The following is a 26,997-nucleotide window of genomic DNA, read 5'->3' as shown; positions in this document are numbered from 1 at the left end:
AAGTAGTAACTCCTAACATTTTTTAAAATGGTGAGTTTTTAAAAAAGAATTAGAGATTTTTGGAATTTAAGAATGCTTTTTTGTTACCTTTTTCTAAACAAATTCTGTATTGCATATTTCCTTAATAAGGAAAATAAGGTGGAATTAACTTTGCTTGGAATACTTTTGAATTTTAAAATGTTTTAGAACCTCAAATATATAAACCAAGGAACATTAATGTGAAGTGATTCACAGTAAGAGACATCTGGTAATCTTCCACATTTTAAAAAATGTACTTCATGTAAAGTTTAAGTCATCTTGCTGTATGAGAATTTGCAAAAATTTCTAAGCCTGGAAGAATTAGGTGTAGAGGTTAAAATGCTAGGTTGGTAAAAACTGAGTTAAATTTTCTCCAAGTAAAAGACTCATCTGTGATGGTTAATATTGAGTGTCAGCTTGATTGGATTTAAGGATACAAACTATTTTTCCTGGCTGTATCTATAAGGGTGTTGCTAAAAGAAATTAACATTTGAGTAAGTGGACTGGGAGAGGCAGACTCACGCTCAATATGGGTGGGCACCATCTAATCAGCTGCTAGTGCTGCTAGAATAAAGCAGACGGGAGCAGATGGAAGAGCAGACTTGCTGAGTCTTCCAGCCTTCATCTTTCACCCATACTGAATGCTTCCTGCCCTCAGACATCAGACTCCAATTTCTTCAGCTTTTGGACTCTTTGACTTAACACCAGTGGTTTGCCAGAGGCTCTTGGGTCTTTGGCCACTTTGGCCACAGACTGAAGGCTGGACAGTTGGCTTCCCTACTTTTGAGGTTTTGGGACTCAGACTGATTTACACTGGGATCCTTGATTCTCAATTTGCAGATGTCCTATCCTGAGACCTTACCTTGTGATCCTGTGAGTCAATTTTCCTTCATAAACTCTCTTTCCTATATATCCTTTTAGTTCTGTTCCTCTAAAGAACGCTAATACAAATTTTGATACCAGGAGTGAGGTGTTGCTAAAAAAATACCTGGAAATGTGGAAGCCACTTTGGAAATGGACAACAGGCAGAGATTGTTTCCTTGTTTGAATATGGAGAGTTCAGAAGAAGATAGGAAGATGTGGGAAAGTTGCAACTTCCCAGAGACTTGTTGAGTGGTTTTGACCAAAATGCTGATAGTGATATGGAGAATGAAGTGCAGGCTGAGGTGGTCTCAAATGGATATGAGGAATTTATTTGGAACTGAAATAAAGGTGGTTCTTGCTATGCTTTAGCAAAGAGACTGGCAGCATTTTGCCCCTGCCCTAGAGACCTGTGGAATTTTGAACTTGGGAAATATGATTTAGGGTATCTGGCAGAAGAAATTTCTAAGCAGCAAAGCATTCAAGATGTGACTAGGGCACTGCTAAAAGCATTCAGTTTTATGCATTCACAAAGATATTGTTTGGAATTGGAACTTATGTTTAAAAAGGAAGCAGAGAATTAAAGTTCAGCAAATTTGCAGGCTGATAATGCAATAGAAAAGAAAAACCTATTTTCTGACGAGAAATTCAAGCTGGCCACAAAAATTGGCATAAGTAAGAAGGAGCCAAATGTTAATCACCAAGACAATGGGGAAAATGTCTCCAGGGCATGTCAGAGGTCTTCATGGCAACCCTCGCATCACAAGCCAAAAGGCCTAGGAGGAAAAAATGGTTTCATGGGCTGGTCCCAGGGCCTTGCTGCTTTGTGCAGTCTCAGGACTTGGTGCCCTGCATTCCAGCCATTGCTAAAAGGAGCCAGCATACAGTTCAGGCCATGGCTTCAGAGGGTGCAATCCCCAAGCCTTGGCAGCTTCCACGTGGTGTTGAGCCTGCAGGTGCACAGAAGTCAAGAATTGAGGTTTGAGAACCTCTGCCTAGATTTCAAAGGATGTATGGAAATGTCTGCATGTCCAGGAAGAAGTTTGTTGCAGTGGAAGAGCTCTCATGGAGAACCTCTGCTAGGGCAGTACGGAAGGGAAAGGTGGGGTTGTAGCCCCCACACAGAGTCCCTACTGAGGCGCTGCCTAGAGGAGCTGTGAGAAGAGGGCCACCATCCTCTGGACCCCAGAATGGTAGATCCATCGACAGCTTCACTGTATGCCTGGAAAAGCTGCAGATACTCAGTGCCAGGCCTTGAAAGCAGCCAGGAGGAAGGCTGTACCCTGCAGTGCCACAGGGGCGGAGCTGCCCAAGGCCTTCAGAGCCCACTTCTTGCATTCTTGCATCAACATGACCTGGATGTGAGACATGGAGTCAAAGGAGATCATTACAGAGTTTTAATGGTTGACTGCCCTGCTGGATTTTGGACTAGAATGGCGGCACCTGGAGCCCCTTCATTTTTGCCAATTTCTCCCATTTGGAATGAGTGTATTTACCCAATGTCTAAACCCCACTGTATCTAGGAAGTAACTAACTTGCTTTCAATTTTACAGACTCATAGGTGGAAGGTACTTGTCTCAGATGAGACTTTGGATGTGGACTTTTAGGTTAATGCTGTAATGAGCTAAGACTTTTGGGGGTCTGTTGGGAAGGCATGATTATGTTTTGAAATGTGAGGTCATGAGACTTAAGAGAGGCCAGGGGCAGACTGATATGGTTTGGCTGTGTCCTCACCCAAATCTCATCTTGAATTGTAGTTCCCATAATCCCCATGTGTTATAGGAGGGACCCAGTGGGAGGTAATTTAGTAATTTAGGGCTGTTACCCTCATGCTGCTGTCATGCTAGTGAGTGAGTTCTTACAAGATCTGATGGTTTTATAAGGGGCTTTTCTCCTTCTGCTCATTCTTATCCTTCCTACCACCATGTGAAGATGAATGTGTTTGCTTCCCCTTCCGCCATGGTTGTAAGTTTCCTGAGGCTTCCCCAGCCACGTGGAACTGTCAGTCAATTAAACCTCTTTTCTTTATAAATTACCCAGTTTGGGGTAGGTCTTTATTAGCAGCATGAGAACGGACTAATACATCATTTTTACTAAATAAAATTATATATTGAGTCAAATAATAATCACCTAATTAATGTAAAAGAGAGATTTACAAAGCATTCCGTAATTGATTTTTTAACATAAAACCCTGATTGTATATTTGGTGTTTAAAGTAACTGTGTAAAATTGAATGACAATTATACTGACTCTATTCAGTATTACTCTCTTCTATTTTTGTTTACTCTATAATGGGTGAGAGTAATTACGTAAGTGTTCTGTTACCAGTGGAGGGTGACCAGGTTCTTGGTGTTTTGAACAAAAAATTGGGAAAAATGCACGAACAAAGCAATAAAATAAAAGCACAGATTTATTAAAACAAAAGTACTCTACACAGAGTGGGAATAGCCTTGAGCAAGTGACTCCAGAGTGCTGGTTACAGAATTTGCTGATGTTTAAATACCCTGGAGAGGTTTCCCATTTGTTACTTGCTTTACACCCTATTAATGAAGTGGTGGCCCCCAACCAGTCAGACCGGTCTTGGAAGGTGACCAAACAGAGACTGAAGTGAAGTTACAAAGTCACACCCCTATGCAAATGAAGACAAGGCCGATGACCAGTCTGATTGGTTTCAGGAGGAGACCAATCAGAAGTACTTCACTTTCTCCTCCGCAATGCAGAAATGGGGGAGTGTGGTGTTGCAAAGGGAGTAGCCTTTGATCCCTTTGTTACTCGAGAGTGGAGAGGTGGGGTTTTCCTTTTGATTCCATTCTAGGAAATCAGCACAGATCGGCCTTAGGTTCTCTGCCTTCAGACCCTATTCTCCTGCCTCACAACCGTCATTTGCAGATTTCATCACAACTCACATGTTCATCCTTGTTTACTAATGAAAGTGTTTCATAGAATTCAGTTTCACAATTAAATAGAACTTAAGGAACTATTTTCCCTTTTTTTCTCTGATTTCTCATCACTTGAAAACTAGAAAGCAAAAGGAAGATGTTTATGAATAACTGAAAACATGTGCAGACATTCAGTTTTCCCTTTTCATAACATTTACCAAGATGTTTCACATGTGTCTTTCCTCTCCTATTGGTGTTCCTTCATTCAGGACTTTTATTTCAAAGTTTAGAGAGGAGGAAGGGGAGAGACCGCTGGTTACACTAGAGGATTGGGGCAAGAGATGTGGTATCTACAGGGAGCTGAGAAAGATGAACAAACAGATCAAACTGCTAACCCATTTGGCAATCTTTCAAGCATAGATTGTTGCAAGCAGCTGTATGCAACTTTTATTTAATTCTTTGCTGCTCAGCAAGAACACATTATGTTCAATTTAGAGGTGATTCTTTTGCCAATTGTAGGTGCTCTTTCTACACAGGAGAAAAATGGAGAGAAAATTATGCAGTGACATTTCTCTTAAAGTTCTTGGTAAAATATAAGTAAGAGAAATACATAAAAGAAATAAAAAAGCTTGAATAAAAATGCACAAAGGAAAAGTCATCTCACAGGTAGTTATCTTGATCAGCCACTTTTATTCTCCTACCTTTCTATGCTTTATTAAACAAAAATGTTGATCTAGATAATTTTTTTCAAAAATATTTTCTGTGGAATCAATTCAAACTCTGTACTCAAGAATTAGAATACAGCATTAAACTAGTCGTTTAAAACATATGCCAATGAAGGTTTCCCAGAATAAAGAAATTGGCTTTACTACAAAAAATACAATGATAAATTTAAAAGTTTTTAAAGCAATACAATGATGGACAACCATCACTTCTACATTTCTAAATTTCATTGAAATGCATAATTTTAAATACCAACTATTTTTACTGAAAAGACTTGCTATACATTCTTAGTGGAATAAACAAATGTCTAAGGGTCCTTATAGTTGTATACTGGACAGGAATCTGCCTGCTTTGGTTCAGAAGAGAAAGATTGATTACCATCATGCAGTTTTGCAACATTCTCATGAAATAGTAAGTCATTTCTATTAGTATATACAATGGGCTCAGAGATTTTTTTCCTGAGGGATAAGAAACAAAACATGGTCTTATCAAAAGTAAATTACATTAAGGGTGGGAGTATAATATATGTTGAATACTTTTTAAAATATGTAAAGAGGTAGAGAAAAATTAGACATCACTTTTCTTTTTCTCCTCTCTTCCTATCCCTCCTACCAAAGTCTTTTGTCTGACCATATTTCAGGACAAAGCCCCCTGAATCTTCCTTCCAAAAAGCATGATGATGCCTCTGGTTCTTTGCTTTGAATGGTAGCCTAGTGTCTGAGCTCAAGCTGGGCGTTTCTACATGAGTTTGAATCTTGTCTCCAAGAGTTTCTAACTACACTTGCTTAGCCCCTCTATCCCTCATTTTTCTCATATAAAACTGAATTGGAATAATAGATTAAAATATTGTGAGGTGAGGGAGTGAGATGGAGAGGGGCACCTTTTTCCATGCTCTTGACATCCACCTACACCACCCTCCACCCTGACTGTTATTGACTAAACCGCTCATTTATCACACACATCAAAGATTTTGGTAAATGACCCAAATCATCTTTTTAACTCCATGCAAGTCATTCCCTAAGTGATTTTGAATGAGTGTCTTTTTAATGATCTCATTCAACATCTTTGCCTAATGGATTCCTGTCCTCCTGAAATCCATTGAACTTTCTGAGTATTTGTACTAATCCCATCAGAAATCAGACCTTGTTGTGACACAAAATTTGTCTTCCTATGTGTGTTCTAATATATTTTGGGTGTTCTTCCTTCCTTCATCCCAAATGGCTATTCTATTTTTGTATCTGTTAACATAAATTAGATACTTGGTTGTATTGGTTAAGAGTATGGGCTCCAGAGATAGTATTTTTAGGCTCCAGTCCCAGGCTTATTACAAACTGTGTGATCTCGGGCAAGTTATTAAATTTCTCTGGCTTCAGCTTCCTAATCTGTAGTAGTACTTTCCTCCTAAGTTTATCGTAGAAATAAATTGCCTTGAACCATGCCTGGTACATTATAAAATTGTAATATATTTAAGCTATAACTACCTCTTTATCATGCTAGCTAATAAGGGCTTTCATTGTAATTAAAGGATTTGTATTTCAGAAGTTACAAGACCAAAAACATTTTTTAGAAAACAGAAAACTGGAGCTGAAAGATAGGTAGTAGAACTGATATTTATTTAGACTTAAAAATAATTTGCAGTGGAATGCAAGAGATGTCTATGCAGTGGTTTGCAAATCATTTATCTTTTTTCTATAAATAATAACTCAATTTCCAGATCTGTCTAGTAGTATATTAAGAAGGAACTCCACTGAAATAGCTTTTTGATGGAATCAGATTTTTAAAATATATTATACATCCATTATCCTTGAATTTATTTTTTGTGTATGAACTTCAAAGGTAAATTAATGAAAACATTCTACAGCAAGACATTTTAGGCTTATTACTTACTATAATGCCTTTTGGGTCATTTTCTTATAACCTCCATCAACTTTAAAATCACATTTTTATTCCTTTGCCTTACAGTGGCATTTTAGAAATGTGCCTATTTGTTAATGTGAGTTCTTTTTAAGTGAAAAGACTTGGATATATACATATATTTGTGTGTGTGTGTGCGTGTGTGTGTGTGTGTATACACACCCACAGCTAAGGCCCTGTTTTAACAGCAAGTCCCTTTGACAGATGAAAAAGTGGTAGTAACATACGATGAGTCTTGGGCTGTTATACCTCAGAAGACTTTGTTTAATATTGTGGCGTGGAGCTACCTCATCTTTTTCAATTTGTTATCCATTTTTCTTTGTTATCTGTCCTGGTGATGTCTAATCTCCACAACTGACTGCTACAGGCTAGCAATCTGTAACAAAAACTCAGTTTCAATCTTATATATAATAAAAAAGGAAGGCTGTAAGATTAATGACCCCAGCCATAATTATAAAGTCCCAAACCACAGACATTATAAGACCTTTCAAAATGTACTCAGGGTTGCAGAAGCTGTGGTAGCACTATGATGTGAAGATACTGGCCTCTTAGTAAAGGAAATGTTGGTTTATTGAATCTGAGAAGCCCATTGTGTTTTGAGCACTGTTAGGAACTATGGAAAAGAAATGATTCCTTCCCTTAAGGAACTCATAATAATTTTATCCATCTCAGTTTTCCCATAACAACACTCATTTCTTATGAATTTATATAGGAGATATTTCTATTCTTGGAACTATCAAGTGGAAGCCAGATGAAAACACAGGCTATCCATGGAGACCATTCTACACACAGATTATCAGAATTTCTTTATGTTCATGTTGAAACAGAACCCAAACATTTCTCCGTAAACACTGACTATTCTGACAGGATAAAATGTACAAATATGGGAATATTCATAGTCTATCTTTTGTACCTTCTCAGATATTTTGTGTCTGCTTAATACTTTCAGTCCACCAGACCAAACTGTTCTCCTGTCTCCAGATACACACACACACACACACACACACACACACACACAATCCCTAGATGTTGTAATGCACGCTTAAGATACATAACAAAAAACAGGCAAATAATTATTTGGTAAGAGAGCTAAACGGAATGAAAAATACTTGAGGAGAATGGTTTAGTCCATCAATCACATAATTGTGATACAATGATGGTGGGGGTAGAAGGACAAAAGGTTTGTGATGAGGGAAGGCAGGAAGAGAGAGAAAACTAGGGTTGGGGTTTTGCTGAATGAGAGTGAGAGTTGTGTGAGAAAACAGTTTAGAACTGTTGCCATGGGCAATGCTTTGGATCCCATTTCATGTCCTTTGAGAGTAGTAAATTTCTTTTGCTTGAATTTTAGCTGTTGAACCATGTTTCTCGAATGTGACACCACTCACAAAGTGAACACGTGGGTGGTTATGGTTCCTCAGGGACCCATTAGCATGTCTGACTAGCAATCTGACAGATGAAGGTCATGGAGTGGGCTGAGACCCCCACATCAGTGACATCGAGTCTTCTTCACTAACCACCATTGCTCCATCCATGGGTTTCTGTTTCCCTTTCTGAAACATACCTGGAAATATTTCCTGCCTTCTTTTTCTCTCTCCGCGTACACCAGCCTGCACTCTACAAGAGCCTGAAGTTCCAGTGGCAGAGTGAGTGTCACTGGAGTTGGGTTATTTGCAACATTCTTGCTGAAATTGTGGCTTTTCACGCCTTTGTCAAAGGATGCAGAGATCTTTGAAACCTACTTGTCTTTGTCTGCTATGCCCGTGAAAGCCTCTAAGGGGTCACATCCTCCCCGCTTCCAATTGCTTGACCTGTGGTAGCTTAGTGATCATTTCAACCCTGTTTGCATAAACATTTCTGTCTCCAGATTACTTGATGTATCTGCCATATCACCTCTACTGACCCTGTCCCTCTTTGTCTGTGTTTGCTGTTCAGTAAAATTGTTATGTAACGTGTTGCGATGGAAGAAAAAGGGAACTAACATTGATTAATGCTTATTATATGCCAGGTACTTTGCATGTGATATTCAACTTAGTCACTCCTTCATCAAATATGTGAAGTAGGTATCATTACCTGTATTTTCTTAATGAAGAAAGTCAACTCTTAGGTAAAGTTCTTTACCCACAGTTCCACCAATTGTAAATAATGGAGCCTGAAAGGAGATAAAAATGATTTAATAGCTGGTGGTTTCCACACTTTACCAGCACTTAGTAAAAGCTTGTATTTTTTGCATTTTGTGAGCATATAAATGAACACTTAGAGAAGTAAGTGACAATACTGTAAATTGGTTACATACTCAGTAGTATTTTCGATATTTTAGCTTTCCTAAACTGTGAGCTCTAATTTCCTATCACATTCTCCTTTAGAAATAAATGCCAATTACTAAAATGTGTTTGTATTTAATTGACATTTATTTTAGGCCCATTTACTGCTGAACTTTAATAAACAAGTAATAGAATCAAAGTAATTGCCAATTAGAAATGAAATAATGGGCAAGAACAAAAATTTTTGACTAGAAACAATGCTATGTATAAAAAGGACTGACGTACCACGGAGGGAGAATTCTCTGGCTCTACTTAAAGGATGCTTTTCCAAAACAAAAAGAAAAAAGAATTTCTGATTAAGATGGGTGTCACTGATTAAACAACCAAATATGAAACTAGAAGGACAGATAACAGCATGTATTGAGTATCCTTCTTTGCTGTGGATGTTATATAATGTACTTTAGCTCTAAAACATCACCATCAAAAACATTTCTAGAGTTCTCAGTCATAGTATGTTAGGAAGTGTGAAGATTAATTAAATGAACACTTCTACCTTTAAAAAATAAAAATAAGGATGCTTTTCATTTTCTTTTTTCCTTTTTTTTTTTTTTTTTTGAGGAATCTCACTCTGTCGCCAGCCTGGAGTGCAGTGGCGCGATCTCAACTCACTGCAACCTCCGATTCTCTGGTTCAAGTGATTCTCCTGCCTCAGCCTCCTGAGTAGCTGGGATTACAGGCACGTGCCACCACGTCCAGTTAATTTTTGTATTTTTAGTAGAGACGGGGTTTCACCATGATGGCCAGGATCTCCTGACTTCGTGATCCGCCTTCCTTGGCCTCCCAAAGTGCTGGGCTTATAGGCGTGAGACACCGCACCCGACCCATTTTCTCACCTATAAAATAAAACAAATGGTAGTACTTATGCTATCATGTTGTTGTGAAAATTAAATGAGATAGTGTATATAAAATACCTAGTGCACTGTGCAGAGAGTAAAGAGTGCTCAATAAGCATTAGATGATGCAGTGAGGTTGATGATGTTGATCATGCTGTATAGATTGGAGTGTGCAGTATAGCGTAACCTCCATTTTTAAGATAAACATTTAAGTCCCAAGTATAAAAACAAAGTGAAATAAGTTAACTAACCTGCCTGAGGAATGACACAACCAGTAACAGGTGAGATTTGAAATTCTAATGTGTCTCATGCCAGAGAGACTTTATGTAAGAGTACATATCTGTTGATACTTACATGAAATGTTGATTTAGAACCACAAATGCAGGAATTTACATTGATCCTATTAAATATCATAGCTTTAATTTCAGCTTATTGTTTCTTCCACCAAGTTCTTCCTAAATCTGAATGATTATTCTCCATAAGAGTATTCACTACCCCTTCCAGATTTGTGTCATTTGCAAATATGATAGGTATATTTCAAACATTTTATGCACCTCAGTGACTAAAAGGTCAAATATGATAGACTTGTACAGAAGCTTTTGGCACACTCCTAGAGCTAGGATGTCAATCCAGGCCAACTAGCACATCAATATTTTTATCAAATGTTCTGATACATGTGCCAGTCATCTACAAATCCCCACAACTGTTTCAGATTCCATCAGTGTTTTACACAAGGACACAATGAAACACATGGTCACATTCTTTCTATTGTTTAAGTAATCTTTTCATGAGCTACAAATCTGCTGAAAAATATAACATGAAATTAGTGGTATTTTCTTAATGTGTATTTTCATTTAAAAATATGTATTTATCTCCTACATGTACCAGTGAAAATATCTCATAAGGCAAAATAGTTAATTGAATTTTGGCATGTCTGTATGACAGAAGGTAAATCTACCAAAGAAATAAAATTATATTTATTTAATATCATCCAAAATGTTTAGGGTAAAAATGTAAAGTGAAAATAGCAGATGACAAAACTGTATAAAGTATTACATCATGTTAAAATGCAACACACACACACACACAAACACACACACTTTAGAAAATGAAAAACGCCAAAATTCAAGGTTATGAATTTTTTTCTTCTTTCATGTTTTTGTGCATTATACAGCATTTCCAATTTGAACATATATTAGAAATAAAATCTAGTAAATCTATCTGGAATGTTTGCTATTTAAATGTAATGGGTCAGGGGAGTCATGGAGAGGTGGCATCTAACAAGAGCAAGTTAGTGGGTAAACCTGCTTTATAGGCTCTCAGAGGAGGAGAGGAAGAGGAAACAGAAGAACCCTAAGTGGGAGTGAACCTTGTATGTCCTAGGAACAGCAGGAGATGAGAGTGAGAGGAGTAAGCCTGGAGGAAAATACTGAGGCATGGAGGAGAGAGCTACATATTGTAGGTCCTTGAAGACTGTGGCAAGGACTTTGGCATGTACTATGAGGCATATGGCAACTTAGGAGATTTGACATGGTCTGACTAAAAGGATCACTCTGGCTAACATATTGAGAAGAGATTGTAAAGGGGCCAGGGTGGAAGCTAGGACACCGGATAAGAGGTTATTGCCTTAATCCAAGCAAGAGATGATAATGGTTTGTATTACAATGATAATGGTGCAGGTGGTGAGAAATGATTGGATACTAGACAGATTTTGAAGTTAGAGACAACCAGATATGTTCACGAACTTGGATCTGGGCTGTAAGAGGAAAGAAAAAAGAGCTGAGGATGACTCCAAAGTTTTTGGCAGAAGCTTCTGAAAGAATTGAGCTACTATTGACCGAGATGGGAAAGACTGTACAGGAATAATTTGTATGAGTGGAGTGGGAAGATTATGGATTTAGTTTTGAACATGTGTATTTTCAAGTGCCTGCTAATTGCACAAGAGGAGATGGTTTGTAAGCAGTTGGAAGCATAAGCTTGCATATCACAGAGTCTGGACTGGACACAGAAATTTTGGAGTGTGCCAAACTATTCAGGTTATATGAGGATTAAATGAGTTAATATGTCCAAAATGCTTAGAACATCCTTGGAAGGCCCACCACTACATATATATAGCTGAACACATTGTGCACTGCCGACTTCCAAGGGTTGTCATCTAGATTGAGTACATCTGAAGGATGCTTCTGGACGCTCTTGGTGGCTCTGGCAAGTTCATAGTAAGTGCTCATTATTATTGTTGTTATTGGTTGCAAAAAGCTGATACATCTCAGTATATTCTTTTTGTTTTCAGGTAAGGTTTTTCAGTTAGTTCAGACCCCTTATTTATATGCTCAGAAATACATTTGACATTGATTGGAACTAATTCTGTGCCACAGTAGGTGGAATTTCTATATTCTACTTTGTGCTAACAGCTATAAACAGTGATAATTAATGCTTTAAAAGTGCCTGGTTTGGAACAAATATTTGATGGTAACATATATAAAAGCTTTTAGTTTTTTAGGAAAAATTTCATGTTTCATTATTTTGAGTCATTTTATGTTATTAATGTATGACTTTTCCAAAAAAAATTAAGACCTTTTAATGTTATTTTCTTTGAAGTTCATTTCCATTGGTTTCAGTAGCCTAAGCATACTGAAGGCGTGTTGGAAGGCGCATAGAATATACAGAACAGTAATATCATAGACAGCATTGAGCAGATCTTTCCGCTCAGTGGGAAATAGAATGCATTTAGTATGTTCATGTTTATTTCATTTTTGGCATAATATGTATTAGGTTATTTCTAACTATTAGTCCTTGTTACAATCACATGAGCTTGTACGTATAAGTGATAATCGACAATCTTAGATCTAAATGGATTATCATCAATTTTTCTTTTAACTGTAAAATTCTGTTGATCTATCCATTCTACTTAAATCTATGTGTAGAAACAGTTCTATACTCAGCCTGCAAATGGAGTAGCTGGTTGCTTCCATTTATGAGTTAAGAGATTTTGAAAAATGGCACTCTCATAGGTTGACCCACCCCAGCCTGCCCAGCCTTCTATTTGTAGCTGTGGTTTCTACCACTGTCATGTCCCCTCATAATTGATCTATGTTTCCAGAAGACCTCAGGAAAAATACAAATTTGCAAAGTAACTTTAGAATCTTCAAGCCTTTGCACAATTTTTGTGCCAGATTAACTGGCCTGTCCATTAGCTATCTGTCTGAAATCCTGTCTGAGGTGATGCTGGAGAAGATACTTTGTGCTCTGGCAGTCACAAATTAGCAGGAGGGAGTTGAGCCCCTGAGGGAGGGGTAGATGGAAGTGCTGCAGACACTTCTGTGCATTTCACACTTCTGTTTGAAATTAATCTTGATCACATGAGTATATATGCTGTTCTAAAATTTTGACTATAAATTGCTTGACTGAATATCATGATGATGCTTACAAAAACATCAAGTTTAGCAAGGTTAACCTTATTTGTTTTTCCTGTACAGTAATTGCTTAATATATTTTGGCCTCATAACTTCTGATGTAATATACTGTAAGATAAAAAATCCCAACCATAAATACTTTTAGTTTCATTTTCAACTTCATATTTTTTAGCAAGGAAGAATACCTGCCCATCTTTTTGTATCAAGATGTATAAATGTTAAAGTTTCCATTTTATACTTAGCTTTCAAATTAAGAGACAGGATAGGAAAATTGAATTGAGACTGGAATAAAAAGTAAAGTCAATTCACATAACAGAAGAGTGGATACCAATAAACAGATGACAATGAGAACGGTCAGATAAGAACAAGTGGAAGTATTAACATCTGATAAAGAAGAGCAATTCCACATCATGGTAATGCCATTAATTCCTACTAATGTATCATTTGCTCAAATCATATTGAGACTTTACTATTATATGGATGGTTTACAGTAAGTTAAATGTGAAAAACAAAGCTATATATATATATGTTTTAGTACTCCTGGAGAAAGATGCAATTTGATTGGAATGTGTCCACAAATCAAAGAGTAAACTCTAAGACATGGGAGACTGCTAGATTTTTACACTGCTTGTCTGAAAGTTTGGTTACCAAGCATCTGATCAGCTCTAACACTAAAGCATTGTCTCAAAATATGTCTATGATACTAACAATTTGGAATTATATGCCAAGCCATTATCTCATATATACTTTTGTCATTTTGGAACCATCAACCTCAGAATCCCTGGAAGTGCTTTTTAAAAATAGGGATTCCTGTACCTCACCAGACTATAAAATCAGCATCTTGCACAAGCTACTCAAGTGTCAACACTAACTTTTGGGAACCATGACTCAAAACCATTTCTACCCTACAAGTCAAACTATGTCATTTTAATGGTCAAAGACCTTGGCCAACTCCATAATACCCATATAAACTCCATAATACACACACAGAGTAAACTCCAAACTGTTTAGAAGGCTTTCATGATACTTTGTAAGCTCACACTCCAGCTGCTATTACTCATGCAAACTATGCCCAAAATCCCTAAACTACTCATTTTGGCCTCAAAGAGTTGTGCTCATCCATGCCTCTGTGTTATTGCTTAGGCTAATTATTCAGCCTGAAATTCTCCTTCCCTCCCCTTTACTGGTGGACAACCTAGATTGTTCAAGCAAAACTAAACTGCAGAGCCTTCTGCAATCCTTTCTCTCCACTTTATACATACCTATATTTTAGCAAATATTATGGTCATAATAGTTACTTGCCTATTCCTCTGCCTATTCTTTTTCCTGGACCCTAAAACCTCCTTGAGGACAGGATAGTGACATTCGTCTTTTTTATCCCCCCTCCCTGAACCCACACACACACACCAAGAGTAGGGACTGGTTTAGCATAGACTTTCAATCAATGTTCTACTTTCCTATTTTGAATTATATGGTCATAAAAAAGGTATTATTCTCTCACTTCTTTCTCTAGTAAAAGTAGTTTTAAGAGGTCAAACCTGCCAGTTTTTAAAAGGAGTAAAAGAAAAATCCAGGGATATAACTGCATTGCCTTTAGCTAGAGGCAGTTTGAGGATATGATCTTTTATGGTTGCCAATGACTTCATATTTTGTAACTCTTCAACTGTCCTGGCATATTACTTGCAGAAAGCATTACAGAGGTAGACATTGAATCCCACATTCGGGTGGTCACACACACAAGCACAACTTCTAGATGAATTTGTGACTCTTAAAAATATAAATGCAGTTCATGGACTCTAGTTCCTAAAAAGGAATGCAAAGGCTACATTTTTAGTAACATCCGCTGGACAAGCATAAAAGATGAACTTAGTCACGTTTGCCAGCTTCCATGATGAATAATGCATTGTGAAAGCAGAGGGATTGCTTGTGAATTAAAATAATGGTGATGGGGAATAACCAGAACTTATTTTTATTTTATTTATTCATTTATTTTATTTTATTTTTTGAGACAGGGTCTGATCCGTCACCTAGGCTGGAGTGCAGTGGAGTAATCATGGCTCACTGCAACCTCCGCCTCCCAGGTTCCAGCGATCCTCCCACGTTCCAGCGATCCTCCCACCTCAACCTCCAGAGTAGCTGGGATGGCAGGTGTACACCAACAAGCCTGACTGATTTTTACATTTTTTGTAGAGGTGGGGTTTTGCCGTGTTGCCCAAGCTGGTCTGGAACTCTTGTGCTCAAGCGATCAGCCCACCTTGGCCTCCCAAAGTGCTGGGATTACAGACATGTGCTGCTGCACTAGGCTTAGCACTTACTCTAAGATATTTAAAAATAGTTAATAAAGTAACTGAAATGGTTGTTTAAAATGTTGGTTTATTTCTTATTTCATCTCTTTGAGCCAAAATAACAGCACATACTAATTTGACTAATTCTCCTATCACCGAGCTATATGGAAATGTCAGATTCTTCGTTTTTAGTAAAGAAGTGGACTATTTTCTCACAAAACTTCAAAAGAATTATAGCAGACCAGGCGCAGTGGCTCACACCTGTAATCCCAGCATTTTGGGAGGCCAAGGCAGGCAGATCACCTGAGGACAGGAGTTCGAGACCAGCCTGGCCAACAGGGTGAAACCCCATCTCTACTAAAAAACACAAAAATTAGCCCAGTGTGGTGGTGTATTCCTATAATCCCAGCTACTTGGGAGGCTAAGGCAGGAGAATCGATTGAACCCGGGAGGTGGAGGTTGCAGTGAGCCGAAATTGTGCCATTGCACTCCAGCCTGGGGAACAAGAGCAAAACTCTGTCTCAAAAAAAAAAAAAAAAAAAGCTCGGGCACAGTGGCTTATGCCTGTAATCCCAACACTTTGGTAGGCCTGGATGGGTGGATCATGAGGTCAGGAGTTCAAGACCAGCCTGGCCAAGATGGTGAAACCCCGTCCCTACAAAAAATACAAAAAATACAAAAACTAGCTGGGCGTATGGCAGGGACCTGTAATCCCAGCTACTCGGGAGGCTGAGGCAGAGAATTGCTTGAACCCGGGAGGCAGAGGTTGCAGTGAGCCAAGATTGCGCCACTGCACTCCAGCCTGTGCAACAGAGCGAGACTCTATCTCAAAAAAAAAAAAAAAAAAAAAAGGGATTATTGCAATAATCAATGGGAAGAATCACGTACCAGGTTGAGACCTGGAAGTGGGAAGATTTGGACAGCATTGGCAAAACCCCTAAACACTGCTCTCATTTACATATTCTAGTATCTGACTAATTCCTCTCTTTGTGGCCCTCATTTACAAAACACACTCTGGGGAGAAGTAATTTATAAAACTAATTCACACTAAATATGACAGACATATAAGATCGCTTTTTCACATGAAATCAGGACTTTTGGCCGGGCGCGGTGGCTCACGCCTGTAATCCCGGCACTTTGGGAGGCCGAGGTGGGCGGATCACGAGGTCAGGAGATCGAGACCATCCTGGCTAACACAGTAAAACCCCTTCTCTACTAAAAATACAAAAAAAAGTTAGCTGGGCATGGTGGCGGGTGCCTGTAGTCCCAGCTACTAGGGAGGAGGAGGCAGGAGAATGGTGTGAACCTGGGAGGTGGAGCTTGCAGTGAGCCGAGATCGCACCACTACACCCCAGCCTGGGCGACAGAGAGAGACTCCGTCTCAAAAAAAAAAAAAAAAAAAAAAGAGAAATCATGACTTTTGAGGTTAGTGCATGCCTGAGAACAGAGGGGGCAGGAAGAAAGTCTCAGTAAGACAGTAGGTTATCATTAAAAAATATATATATATATTATATATATATATAAACAAGGGACATATCGAAGCTTGTACTTACACTCTTCACTGAAATGGTCTAGGGTGATCTCCTTTTAGATGCCACATGGACGAGTCATTGTTTAAGGAATGTAGCTGACTTCCAAGCCCCTGGGAATTAGATTGGGAATTATCTAGCTCCACCTGCTTTCATCCAACTCTTCTTTCCTGGGCTAGGAGGCTGTTAAAAATTTAGATTTACTAACTTTTTCCCTTAAACTCATAGAGGGTGAACATTGGCTACAGAGTGGTCAAAACTCTTTTCCTGAGTTAGTTCTAAACTCTAAGAAGGTGATAAACTTCTCTGTTTCAGTTTAATATTTTATGTCCATTGCTTAACATCATGCTTAATACACAAAATGAAGAAGGTACTTATGAAATAATCAGGGATACGTGGTTGGAAGGATGTAGGAGGGAATGCTTATAGGAAATTTTGTTGTTTTTTTTCTATGCTAGGCAGATAATTACTATGGGAACTCTTTCTGTACTTCCCAATTATCTGCAAGAATCAAACTAAGGTTACAGGCATAAAAATGTAGTAAGTGCATTGATTCATAAATATCTCTAATCAGATATTTTGGTCAGATATTGTAGCATTTACTTAATTGCTAATTGGCAACATCCAGTTATAACACAAGTGCCATGTCTTGCACCATTTTGAAGAGTAAAACTAAAGGTGAACTGAGTACTAGGACAGATTCCAAAAGTGTCAAGGCTCTAGAGAGAAAGTTAAATAAGGGTAGACTTGGCTGAACAGCCATTTATGGGAGTACAGTCAATTCTAGATCCTCTAGTGCATTTGTCATAATAGAATTTTGAAATGTGTAGGTCAAGTGGAAATGGAAACTACCAACAAAATCTCATAATATCGAGTAGACAGTCAAGGTTAAATTATTTAAACTTGTTTTTCTTGTGTGTGGGTACTATATCACGTTTTCAAATAGGTGGGCCTTGCCCTGATACCTTGTCAAGAACCGTCAACAGTATTTCTAGCAACATGCCTTTTTATATTGATTCTGGGAGCAGATGTCTGGGTGGCAGATTGGAATTTCAAGAATAAGAAGTTAAAAAATTAATCGAGTAAGAGAAAAACATTGAGAATATAAAAATGTCTAATATGAATTTTGTTACTTAGCTCCTTCCTTTCCTTGTTCCTTCCTTCCTTCCTCCTTTCTTTACTTTTTCTTTTCTTCTCTTCTATTTGCTTTTATCTTTTCTTTTCTTTCTTTTTTTTTTTTCCAGTTAGGTAGTATTCTGGCCACAAAGAATAAGGCCAAATATTTTACAAGCCCCAAACATAATTAAATAAATCATAGATTAAATGGTAGATTATCTTATGCTTCAACTATCTTCAATTAACAGACCACTTAATGGATCAATTTAGAGGATTATACCAAATCTAAGAAAACATGTTAACATTAGCTACTTCTCATAAAAAAGTTTGTACTCCAAAAAGTTTTCACTGCTTCCTATTTTGTCTCACAGTCCTTTCTAATTTCCGCTAGTATAAATCAATTTAGATTTATTAGCTTTGTACAAAAGAACTCCTGTAAGTTTTTAATAATAATTATCATTATCACTGATTAAAGTTATATTGTTCAGGCCAGATGGAGTCCTTTTCCTGTCAGCTACAATGAGCTTGCATTATGTTGTTATAATGTGTTTGGCTCTAAATAAACAGATGGCAGAGTGACAGGATATTATACACTGGTGATGTCAGCGGCAATACTTTACAAATAGAATTGCTTTAAATAAACTCTGTTGTAGCAAAGATCCCCATACTTTTAAGATGACTGGAATTGAACCTAAGTATTTTATTCACTTGGAAATAGTACAGTTTACCTTCTCAAAGGTAGACAATCTGAATGGTCTAAGATCCAGCCAGAGAAAGTGTCTGTTGAATCTGTATCTTAACCGTGTACTCATTTAACAGAATAGGCTCACTTAGGCAGTTTCACTGGCGGTGGGAAAACACTCCAGGTTGTAAGAACTTTCTGGTTGAGGAATTAAAAACTTGAATCAAGGAAAGATGGGAGCATCTGTTCAGATGTTATTTGATGATATTTATAATATAGTTAACTTTGTTAAACACTTTAAATGGGAGAATCCTATTAACAATTAATATTAGACAATTGACAATGTTTAATAAGAAACATTTAAGGAAATGTCATAGAAAACATTTCTGTTTATGGAAAAGTTTTGAGCTTTAATAGATTTTTAACAGCTATATTTTATTCTAAATATGTGTCATGTGCCCACAGAAATTTAGAGTGAATCTATGAAATTCAGAAATAAGATTCAAAGGAAGTCGTTTTTATATGACTTCTTCCAGCTAATATTCTTTATTTTCAGTCCCGATGGGAATTTCTCTGTGGGACAACTATGTTTGTTGAGGCAAATACCTATGGTAGAAGAAGATGCCACTATAGGAGATTAAGGCTTGTATTTGAAAATGCAAATAATGTTAATAAACATTTTAGAAGTATATATTAAAATAATTGAAATTAAGCTTTCAAAAATATAGCTTAAATGCATGATTTTACCATTTATTCTGATGATTTTTCATGTGTTTGTAAAAATATATTCTTGTTCTCATAGATTTCAACTTATTTTTAACTATTGCTTTACTTTTTAATATATGTTGCTCTCAGTAAAGTGTGACCTCTGGAAATTATATCAAGTAGAATAGATCAATAGAATAATAATGCTCAACAGTGAAAGTGAAACTTAATAAATATAATTATTTGCTTTTGATTTTCTGAGAAAATTCACAAATTCATTTATTTTATTTTCCTATAAAATGATAAGAGGATTTGAATACCAGGAGGTTGTACTTTAGTTTCACATATATTTGACATTCAGGTTTTCCTACTTAAGTGGGCATTTTGTGGGCTATGTTTCAGCTCTGGTATGACATAAAAATCCTCCTAAAGGAGCAGGAGTATTTCCTTTGAGGAGTTACTCCTAGTCAAGGAGTGAAAGATTATAACGTGCATGTCCTTTTTCCCTTTTCCTGTTCTGCAGGTGGACGTTGCCATAAGTCCTGTACTGGCCGTTGCTGGGGACCCACAGAAAATCATTGCCAGACTTGTAAGTGTTCATCACTGAGAGCACACAGGTTTGATGTGGTCAAGGAACTTTAATGATTGGTCCATTTCATGCCTCTGGTCATCTAAAACATGAAATGAGCTGTTGCCTCCTTGTGGTTGATTTGCTTTGGGCCAAGAAAACTACCCAATTTTCATTGCTTTGAAATGAAAATTAATATATAATTGATTCTTAGGTTTCTTCGTGGTTTCTAGGTTAATGATCTCAACAGCACAGCTGTGGTGATATTAGCTATAACTTTAGAGTTTTTATATCACTAGAAGTGGGAAATCCAATGTGTACAAAATAGTAACTCAATTTCAGGTTAACTGGGTCTCTCAGTCCTTTCATTAACTAGTTATTTCACTATTCATTCATTACAAAAGGAGAGGAAAGAAAAAAGAGGGTACTATGTACCCACTGTATTTTTCCAGGCACTGTTCCAGGCACAGGGATACAAACTTTATGAATTATGGAAATAGTCACTATTTTTGACAATGACTATTGCCCTTAGTTTATACTGTTTCTTGGATTAGTCATTAGCTAAAGAAAATACGAAGCTATCATCATTGCTAAGACATATAGTAACAAAGCATACTAAATATAAAGACAAATAGCTAGTTTTTTTCAGCATTCTTAATGTTGTTTAGTACTCAAACCAGCACTGAACTTTCATGAAACTTAAGAATAAATGATTTCTTTAAAAATGAAAAATAAAATGTCCTATACAAGTAGTAAACACTCATTCTTCTTGCTGCAATAAAAATGACTGAAATACAACATGGAAAAAATATATAGTGACAAGTTGACATATATTTCTTTGTTAGCATAGATGATACAGAAAATATTAAAGATTTAAACATACAAATATTACACTCTGATGAAAGTTTACAGATTTCTAATTTGTCTCAGTTCACATTTGTCTAGTTCTGTTTGCTAGATTCTGTTTTAATAAAGAAATATAAAAGGATTATTTTATTGTGAACCACCAAAGAATAAAAATATAGGAAAAATATTTTCAATGATAAATGATCTCTTAAATTTATTAATTTTAATTCATGGGCATTCTCATATCCAAAAGTCATGAAATAGAAAAGATTATAAGGTAAAATAGTATCTTCCCATGTGGGTCCCACCTTTTTCCCTCAGCTATCCATAGGCAGCAAATACTATTGGCTATTTTGGTGTATTTTTCCAAAAATAATTTATGCACACCCAAGGAAGTATGTATATAAGCACTCACCCCATTTTTCATTCAAATATTAGCATGTTTTGCGTGTTGTACTACAACTTGATTTCTTCAACCCATGCATGTGTATGAATTATTTGTAGTATTAATTTCTAGAGGTGAATTTGTAGGGTCATAGACATGTGGATTTGGAAATTGGTGGAGAACAGCAAAATGGAGATCTTATTTTCTATAGAGGTTGGAACAATTAGTTCTACCGAGAGCGAGGTACATAAATGCCTCTTTCCCTCCCTATTCTTTGGACAAAGTAGTTCATTAGGGAATTTTTGGATCTTTGTCAAAGGGTTAGATGAAAAATAGTCAGTGTAGATTTAAATTAACTTATTTAATAGAAACAGTGTTTTATGGCAGTAAAGTATTGACAAGAATCTTAAACAGGCTTTTAAATAAGATGAGATTTTTGTGTGAAATTCATTCACAACATTTGGAGATATTCTTTTAATAGCAAAGAAGTGGAGGCTAAGTTGCATCCCAGTGCTGGTCTGACACTCATGTGACCATTTGCAGGAAGTCAAGTTCTCTAAAATAAGGAAAAATCTGCAACAGTTTGTGATGAAGTGACAAGTAACCAAAGAGACTGTGAAAGTGCTAGATATCCACTGGTCATTTCATGGCAGAAAAAAACTACCGAGGTATCAAAATTAAAAATGAGTTTTTACTCACTCACCTACTTATTTTTTATTATTCACTTATTTATTTTACAGAGGGGTCAAAGAGGCTTCTGCAAAAGCTCCTTGTTGTGGTTGAGCCACTCTGGTGGGCCCGGCCACACCCTGTCTCAGGCCCATAGGGTTCAGCTAGTACTGTTGAGGGACTCACCATAGATCTGAGGGAGGAAGGAGCTTAGATTTGGGAAACACTGTGGTGGATCCCTCTTCTGTTGAGTAGGGGCACTTAAGGCACCCTGCTGTTGTGTTGTTCCTCCAGTGCTAGATCCCAAAACAAAACTACTTCCTCCCACCACCTTTCAGATTTCTCCTTTGGTTGCCTCTTGCGTTACTTTCAGGGTTTATAGTTGAATTAAACAGGTGGGAAGTAAAAGGTCTCTGCCATCTTTTCTACATCAGAAGTCTCATACAGTATATTCAATAATATTATTAATAATTAAAATTAATAATACTATTACAATGAAAATAATAATTACTTTATTAATTTCATCTGTGTCTTATTTTATGTGTATTTTTACAGATTACAAAATGCAGTGTATAGATTATATGTATAGCTTTTATAGTCGTTCGTCCATATCACTGGTTTCCACATGGCAAATTCAACCAACTGCAGATCAAAAATACTTGGAAAAAAACAATTAAAATAATAAACAATTAAAAATAATACAAATAAAAAACAATACATTATAACATCTATTTACATAGCATTTACATTGTATTATGCATTATGAGTAATATAGAGATGATTTAAAGTATACAGGATGATGTGTGTGGTTTATACTCAAATATTATATGCCATTTCATATAAGGAAAGTGAACATCTGTGGAGTTTGGTATTTATGGGGGTCCTGGAACCAATTTCCTGCAGATACCAAGAAAGACTCTGTGTATACATATTATATATTATATATACATAGATGGTGAATACTTATTCTCAGATTGAGATATATGAGTAAAAAATGTGAAATTCAATCACTGTACTAGGGTAGAATGTGAAAACAATGTATATGGGTTTTCCCTAACTTTGATTGAAATTTTCCTTCAATTTATACAGTGCTAAAAATTCTGAACCTTTTATTTTAGTAGATCTGCTTATGTTGGCTAAATTTTACAAAAGTTATAATTTCCACCAATATCTCTTATTTTTGTAATAGACCACTTTCAGGATAATTGCCAAGCAGACATGTGGCCTTCTCCAAAAAATACCCCCTTCTAGGTGGTCAGCCCCAGTAGGCATGTTTGTTTTACGGGACACTTTACCCTTTACTTCACAGGGCAGTGTTTATCAACCAGAAGTGATTTCTGCCCCACAGAGGACATTTGATAATTTGGGTTGTCACATCATGGAGCAGGGGTGGGAGGGATCATCTTCTGGCACTGGTAAGGTAGAGACCAGAGATGATGCCCTACAATGCACAGGAAAGCCTGTCCTACTCCTACCCAAACAAAGCATTAGTCAGTACAAATAAAAATGTTAATAGTACTGAGGGTTGAGAAGTCTTGTCATATGGGTGGATAATTGACTAGGCTGGGCCAGTCAAATTCTTTCTCCAGAGAATTTAGATTTGGGATCCAGAAGTGCTGGTTACAATACCTTAGAAACTTGAACCTGAAGAGATGTTAAAGCTAATTGAGGTTTCCATTTTGGAACTATGTATGTTAATGAGAAGCAGAAAGAACCAGTCCCCAAAGACACTAAGGAATAAAGCAGCCATACAGAGAGTTGAGGAAAGGAAGAGTAACAATTTTTGACAATGTTTACCCCCTAGTTCTCTGGGTTTCATGAGGTCCAGCTACACTTCTGTCCTTAGGTTCCATAAGAAACACGATGTTCTTCTAGTATATTTGAATGGAGGGTTTTTTTTTTTCTTTTTTTTTTTTGAGACAGAGTCTCGCTCTGTCGCCCAGGCTGGAGTGCAGTGGTGTGATCTCGGCTCAGTGCAACCTCTGCCTCCCGGGTTCAAGCAATTCTCCTGCCTCAGCCTCACAAGTAGCTGGGATTACAGGCGTGTGCCGCCATGCCTGGCTAATTTTTTGTACTTTTAGTAGAGTCGGGGTTTCGCCATGTTGGCCAGGCTGGTCTCGAACTCCTGACCTCAGGTGATCCACTCGCCTCGGCCTCCCAAAGTGCTAAGATTACAGGTGTGAGCCAGTGCACCCAGCCTGAATGGAGTTTTCTCACTTGCTACCAAACACAGGTGGGAGGAAGTCTTGACTAACAAAATCATCAAGTTATAAGTCATGTATCAAATCATCAGACGTGAAATTACTAAATTCAGCTAATTTTTCAGCATAGAAGCTATCCTTACTATAATCTAAAATTGGCTTAACAGCCACTGTGCTTACTCCACAAAGCCTACCAAATTTAAACTCAACAAATACATGGACCTAATAAGCAAGTACAAATTTTATTTTATTTCATATTATTTTGCTTTAGAGACAGCGTTTCACTCTGTTGATAGTGATGGGGTGTCTCTTTGTTGCCCAGACTGTTCTCAAACTCCTGGCTTCAAGCAATCCTGTCTTCTTGGCCTTCCAAAGTGCTGGGATTACAGGTGTGAGACACCACACTGGCCAAATGTTAGAATAGTATACAAGTTAACATAGAACTTTATTAAATATTTCCATTTAAAAAATTCATTTTCACAATATTCCTGTGAGTTAAAGAGGGCAGTTACATTAACCCCATTTTACAATGGAGAAAATATGAGCAGAGGAAATGATTAAAGGGTTAAATTTACACAGCTAATACCTGGATTTTAACCTAAGTGTTCTTAATCTAAAGACAACTGTTTCCTGGATACAGTATTTTGTAACACAGTTTAGTAGTCGAGGAAGCTGGATTTGAAATTAGCCAAAAGATACAAATCTCAGTTGTTTCCACTTTCTATCATGGGAAAATGACTTCATCTTTCAAAATATTATTACCACATCTATAAAATGGAGATAATTATACTTACCTGAGGGTTTTTTTTTTTTTTTTTTTTTGGGGGGGGGTGGTGGAGGGTCAGGGGCACAATGAAATTCAATACGACAATGCAGTTGAAGCGGTTAAATAATTTTTAGCATATCCAAAACCCAATCAATAATAGCCGATATCATAATAAACTAGAAAGGATACTGTTAGAAAACTTACTCCAATTTAAATCTGAATGAATGAATGAATATGGAAGGCAAACTCCTGTAGGCCAGTTCCACCTTGTGAAGTCTACTGACACCTGGTGGCTGGGACATGGAAGAGCAAAAGCCCTGGAGTGGGGTTGGGGGCTGCCTGTCCTTGACATTCATTCCTGTCCTCCTCTCTCTCTCTTAGTCTGAGCTACTTGAAAGCGAAATTACTTATCCATATTTAAAGAGCCCAGCATCCTGAGGCAAAAAGTATTTTAGAACTACTCAAAAATATACTGATTGTAAGATCACAATTTTAGAATTTAGGTTGTATTTTTTGAGAATTAGATCTCACGAGATATTCCATAACAATATGAGACCTCCAGAGACCCCATATAGTGGTAACACATATGATTCATTTTTTTAAAGTCAATTATTTTAGGCTTTCTCTAGATTTCCAGTGACTCTTCTGTTATTTAAAACATAGTATTTACTCTTAGGTCCACTAAAGATACACTTATATCTGACCCTGACCTAACTTTTAAAAAATCAGAAAACATGCTATGTAAGTTTTTGACAATATTCTGCTTTTGTGGATTGACTATATAAAAGTACATTTTAGAGTCCGAAAGACATAATCATATGTTATTTACAAATGACCTATTTCCCTATGACTAAAATAAATTCACTTTAGTGAAGGCTTTTCTGGAAGTATTCAACTTCATGATTTACCAAATATTTCCTTATTTTTTATGGATAATTATTCTTTGAGACTTTCCATACATTGGGGAAAAGAGAAAAAAGTATTAAAAAGCTCCACACCTCAGCTAAGGAAACTGAAGTGAAGCATACATTTCATTGACTACACCTTATCAGTGCTGACATCTTCCCACAGGTGTCTCCTAGCAAATGTGCTGGGAGTTATCCTCTTTGTCACTAAATGGTGAGAAGCCACGCTAAAGACAAATGGCCCAGGCTCTGGGAGAACAAGTTCATGAAAATGAATGACTTGTTAGGGTGAAATGAAGCAAAGAGTGGTGATCAGATTGAAAACATCTCTGAATAGAGATACAGAGAAACAAAGAAGCCGGTCACAACAACAGTGAGCTTCAGGGAAGGTCTGTGGGAGGCCAGAGGTTTTAAACAGCAGAAATGAAGAAAAGGTTTTTGTTTTTGCTTTTAATAGATTTAGCTAAATGGAAGAAGAATGTGAACAAACTGACAACTTACTATGAACAACAGTTCGCTATGCAAACCTACCAGACAGAAATTTCAGTAAAATGTTTTACATTTTTAAAAAAATTTAGTACATTTTCAGTAAAATTTAGTAACATTTTGCAAGTTATTTTGTGTACTTTTTTGGGTGCCACAGTTAGCTTGATTGCACGTTAAATAATTTAATTGTGTCATTGTTCCTCCATAGCATTTAATTATGTTCAGACTATAAACTGTGAAACTAGTAGCTGTTTTTTTAAATGTTTTCCTAACATATAAAATATTTTCTAGATAAATTCTTTAAAAAAAACTCATTCAACTTAAAGAATTTTGTAAATATTAATGTAAGTAGATTGTGCTTGTAAAATCTAACCAAGTGTTCCCCTCTTCCTGTGTTACTCATGAGTCTGATTTTCTAAAACATCATTAATTTATTCTCCTTAAATCCTTCTGGATGTTAGAGTATCATGACCCTATAAACCTAACAAGAATATTTCTCACAGAGTTGCAAAGGGTCAAAATAGAACTTATGATTGGACACTGAGAGCTACATTACATGTGGAGCAGTGACTCAAACTTGAAAGTACTTTTAAGCTCAGTTAAATGGTGGCTGCATTGCTCCATAGCACAGCTTAAGTAAATGGATTTCAGTGGATTAATGTAGTCGTGTCAGGGGAGGCAAACTTATCTGCCATGTGAAGTCTGAAGCTTATAGAAGTATTATTTAGCAGGCTTACGGGTAAGAATGACAACTCTCTCTATTCATAAGAACTGAGTCGTAACGTATGAGCTCTATAGGTTTTAGGTATGAGAGAGACTAAGGTTTAAGAAATAAATAATAATGATTAAAGAAACAAAGTTATCTCTGTCCCTGCAAGATATATGAAGCACA

At 36.9% G+C, this 26,997-nt stretch overlaps 1 protein-coding gene across 6 annotated transcripts in view; it reads left to right on the top strand.

Moving 5' to 3' along the window:
- ERBB4 (erb-b2 receptor tyrosine kinase 4) overlaps nt 1–26,997 on the top strand; it is a 1,162,809-nt gene that overhangs the window by 762,891 nt on the left and 372,921 nt on the right. For all 6 annotated transcript variants that reach the window (XM_054549798.1, XM_024243752.3, XM_024243750.3 and 3 more), the window contains exon 5: nt 19,803–19,868. In XM_054549798.1, the coding sequence (XP_054405773.1) occupies nt 19,803–19,868 (66 nt within the window). The remainder of the gene's footprint in view (nt 1–19,802; nt 19,869–26,997) is intronic.

The sequence above is a fragment of the Pongo abelii genome, chromosome 11 (assembly GCF_028885655.2).
Source record: "Pongo abelii isolate AG06213 chromosome 11, NHGRI_mPonAbe1-v2.0_pri, whole genome shotgun sequence".
In the NCBI taxonomy this organism is placed as follows: domain Eukaryota; kingdom Metazoa; phylum Chordata; class Mammalia; order Primates; family Hominidae; genus Pongo; species Pongo abelii.
The sequence above is the reverse complement of the archived record's forward strand: the minus strand, read 5'-3'. Positions and strand labels throughout refer to the sequence as shown.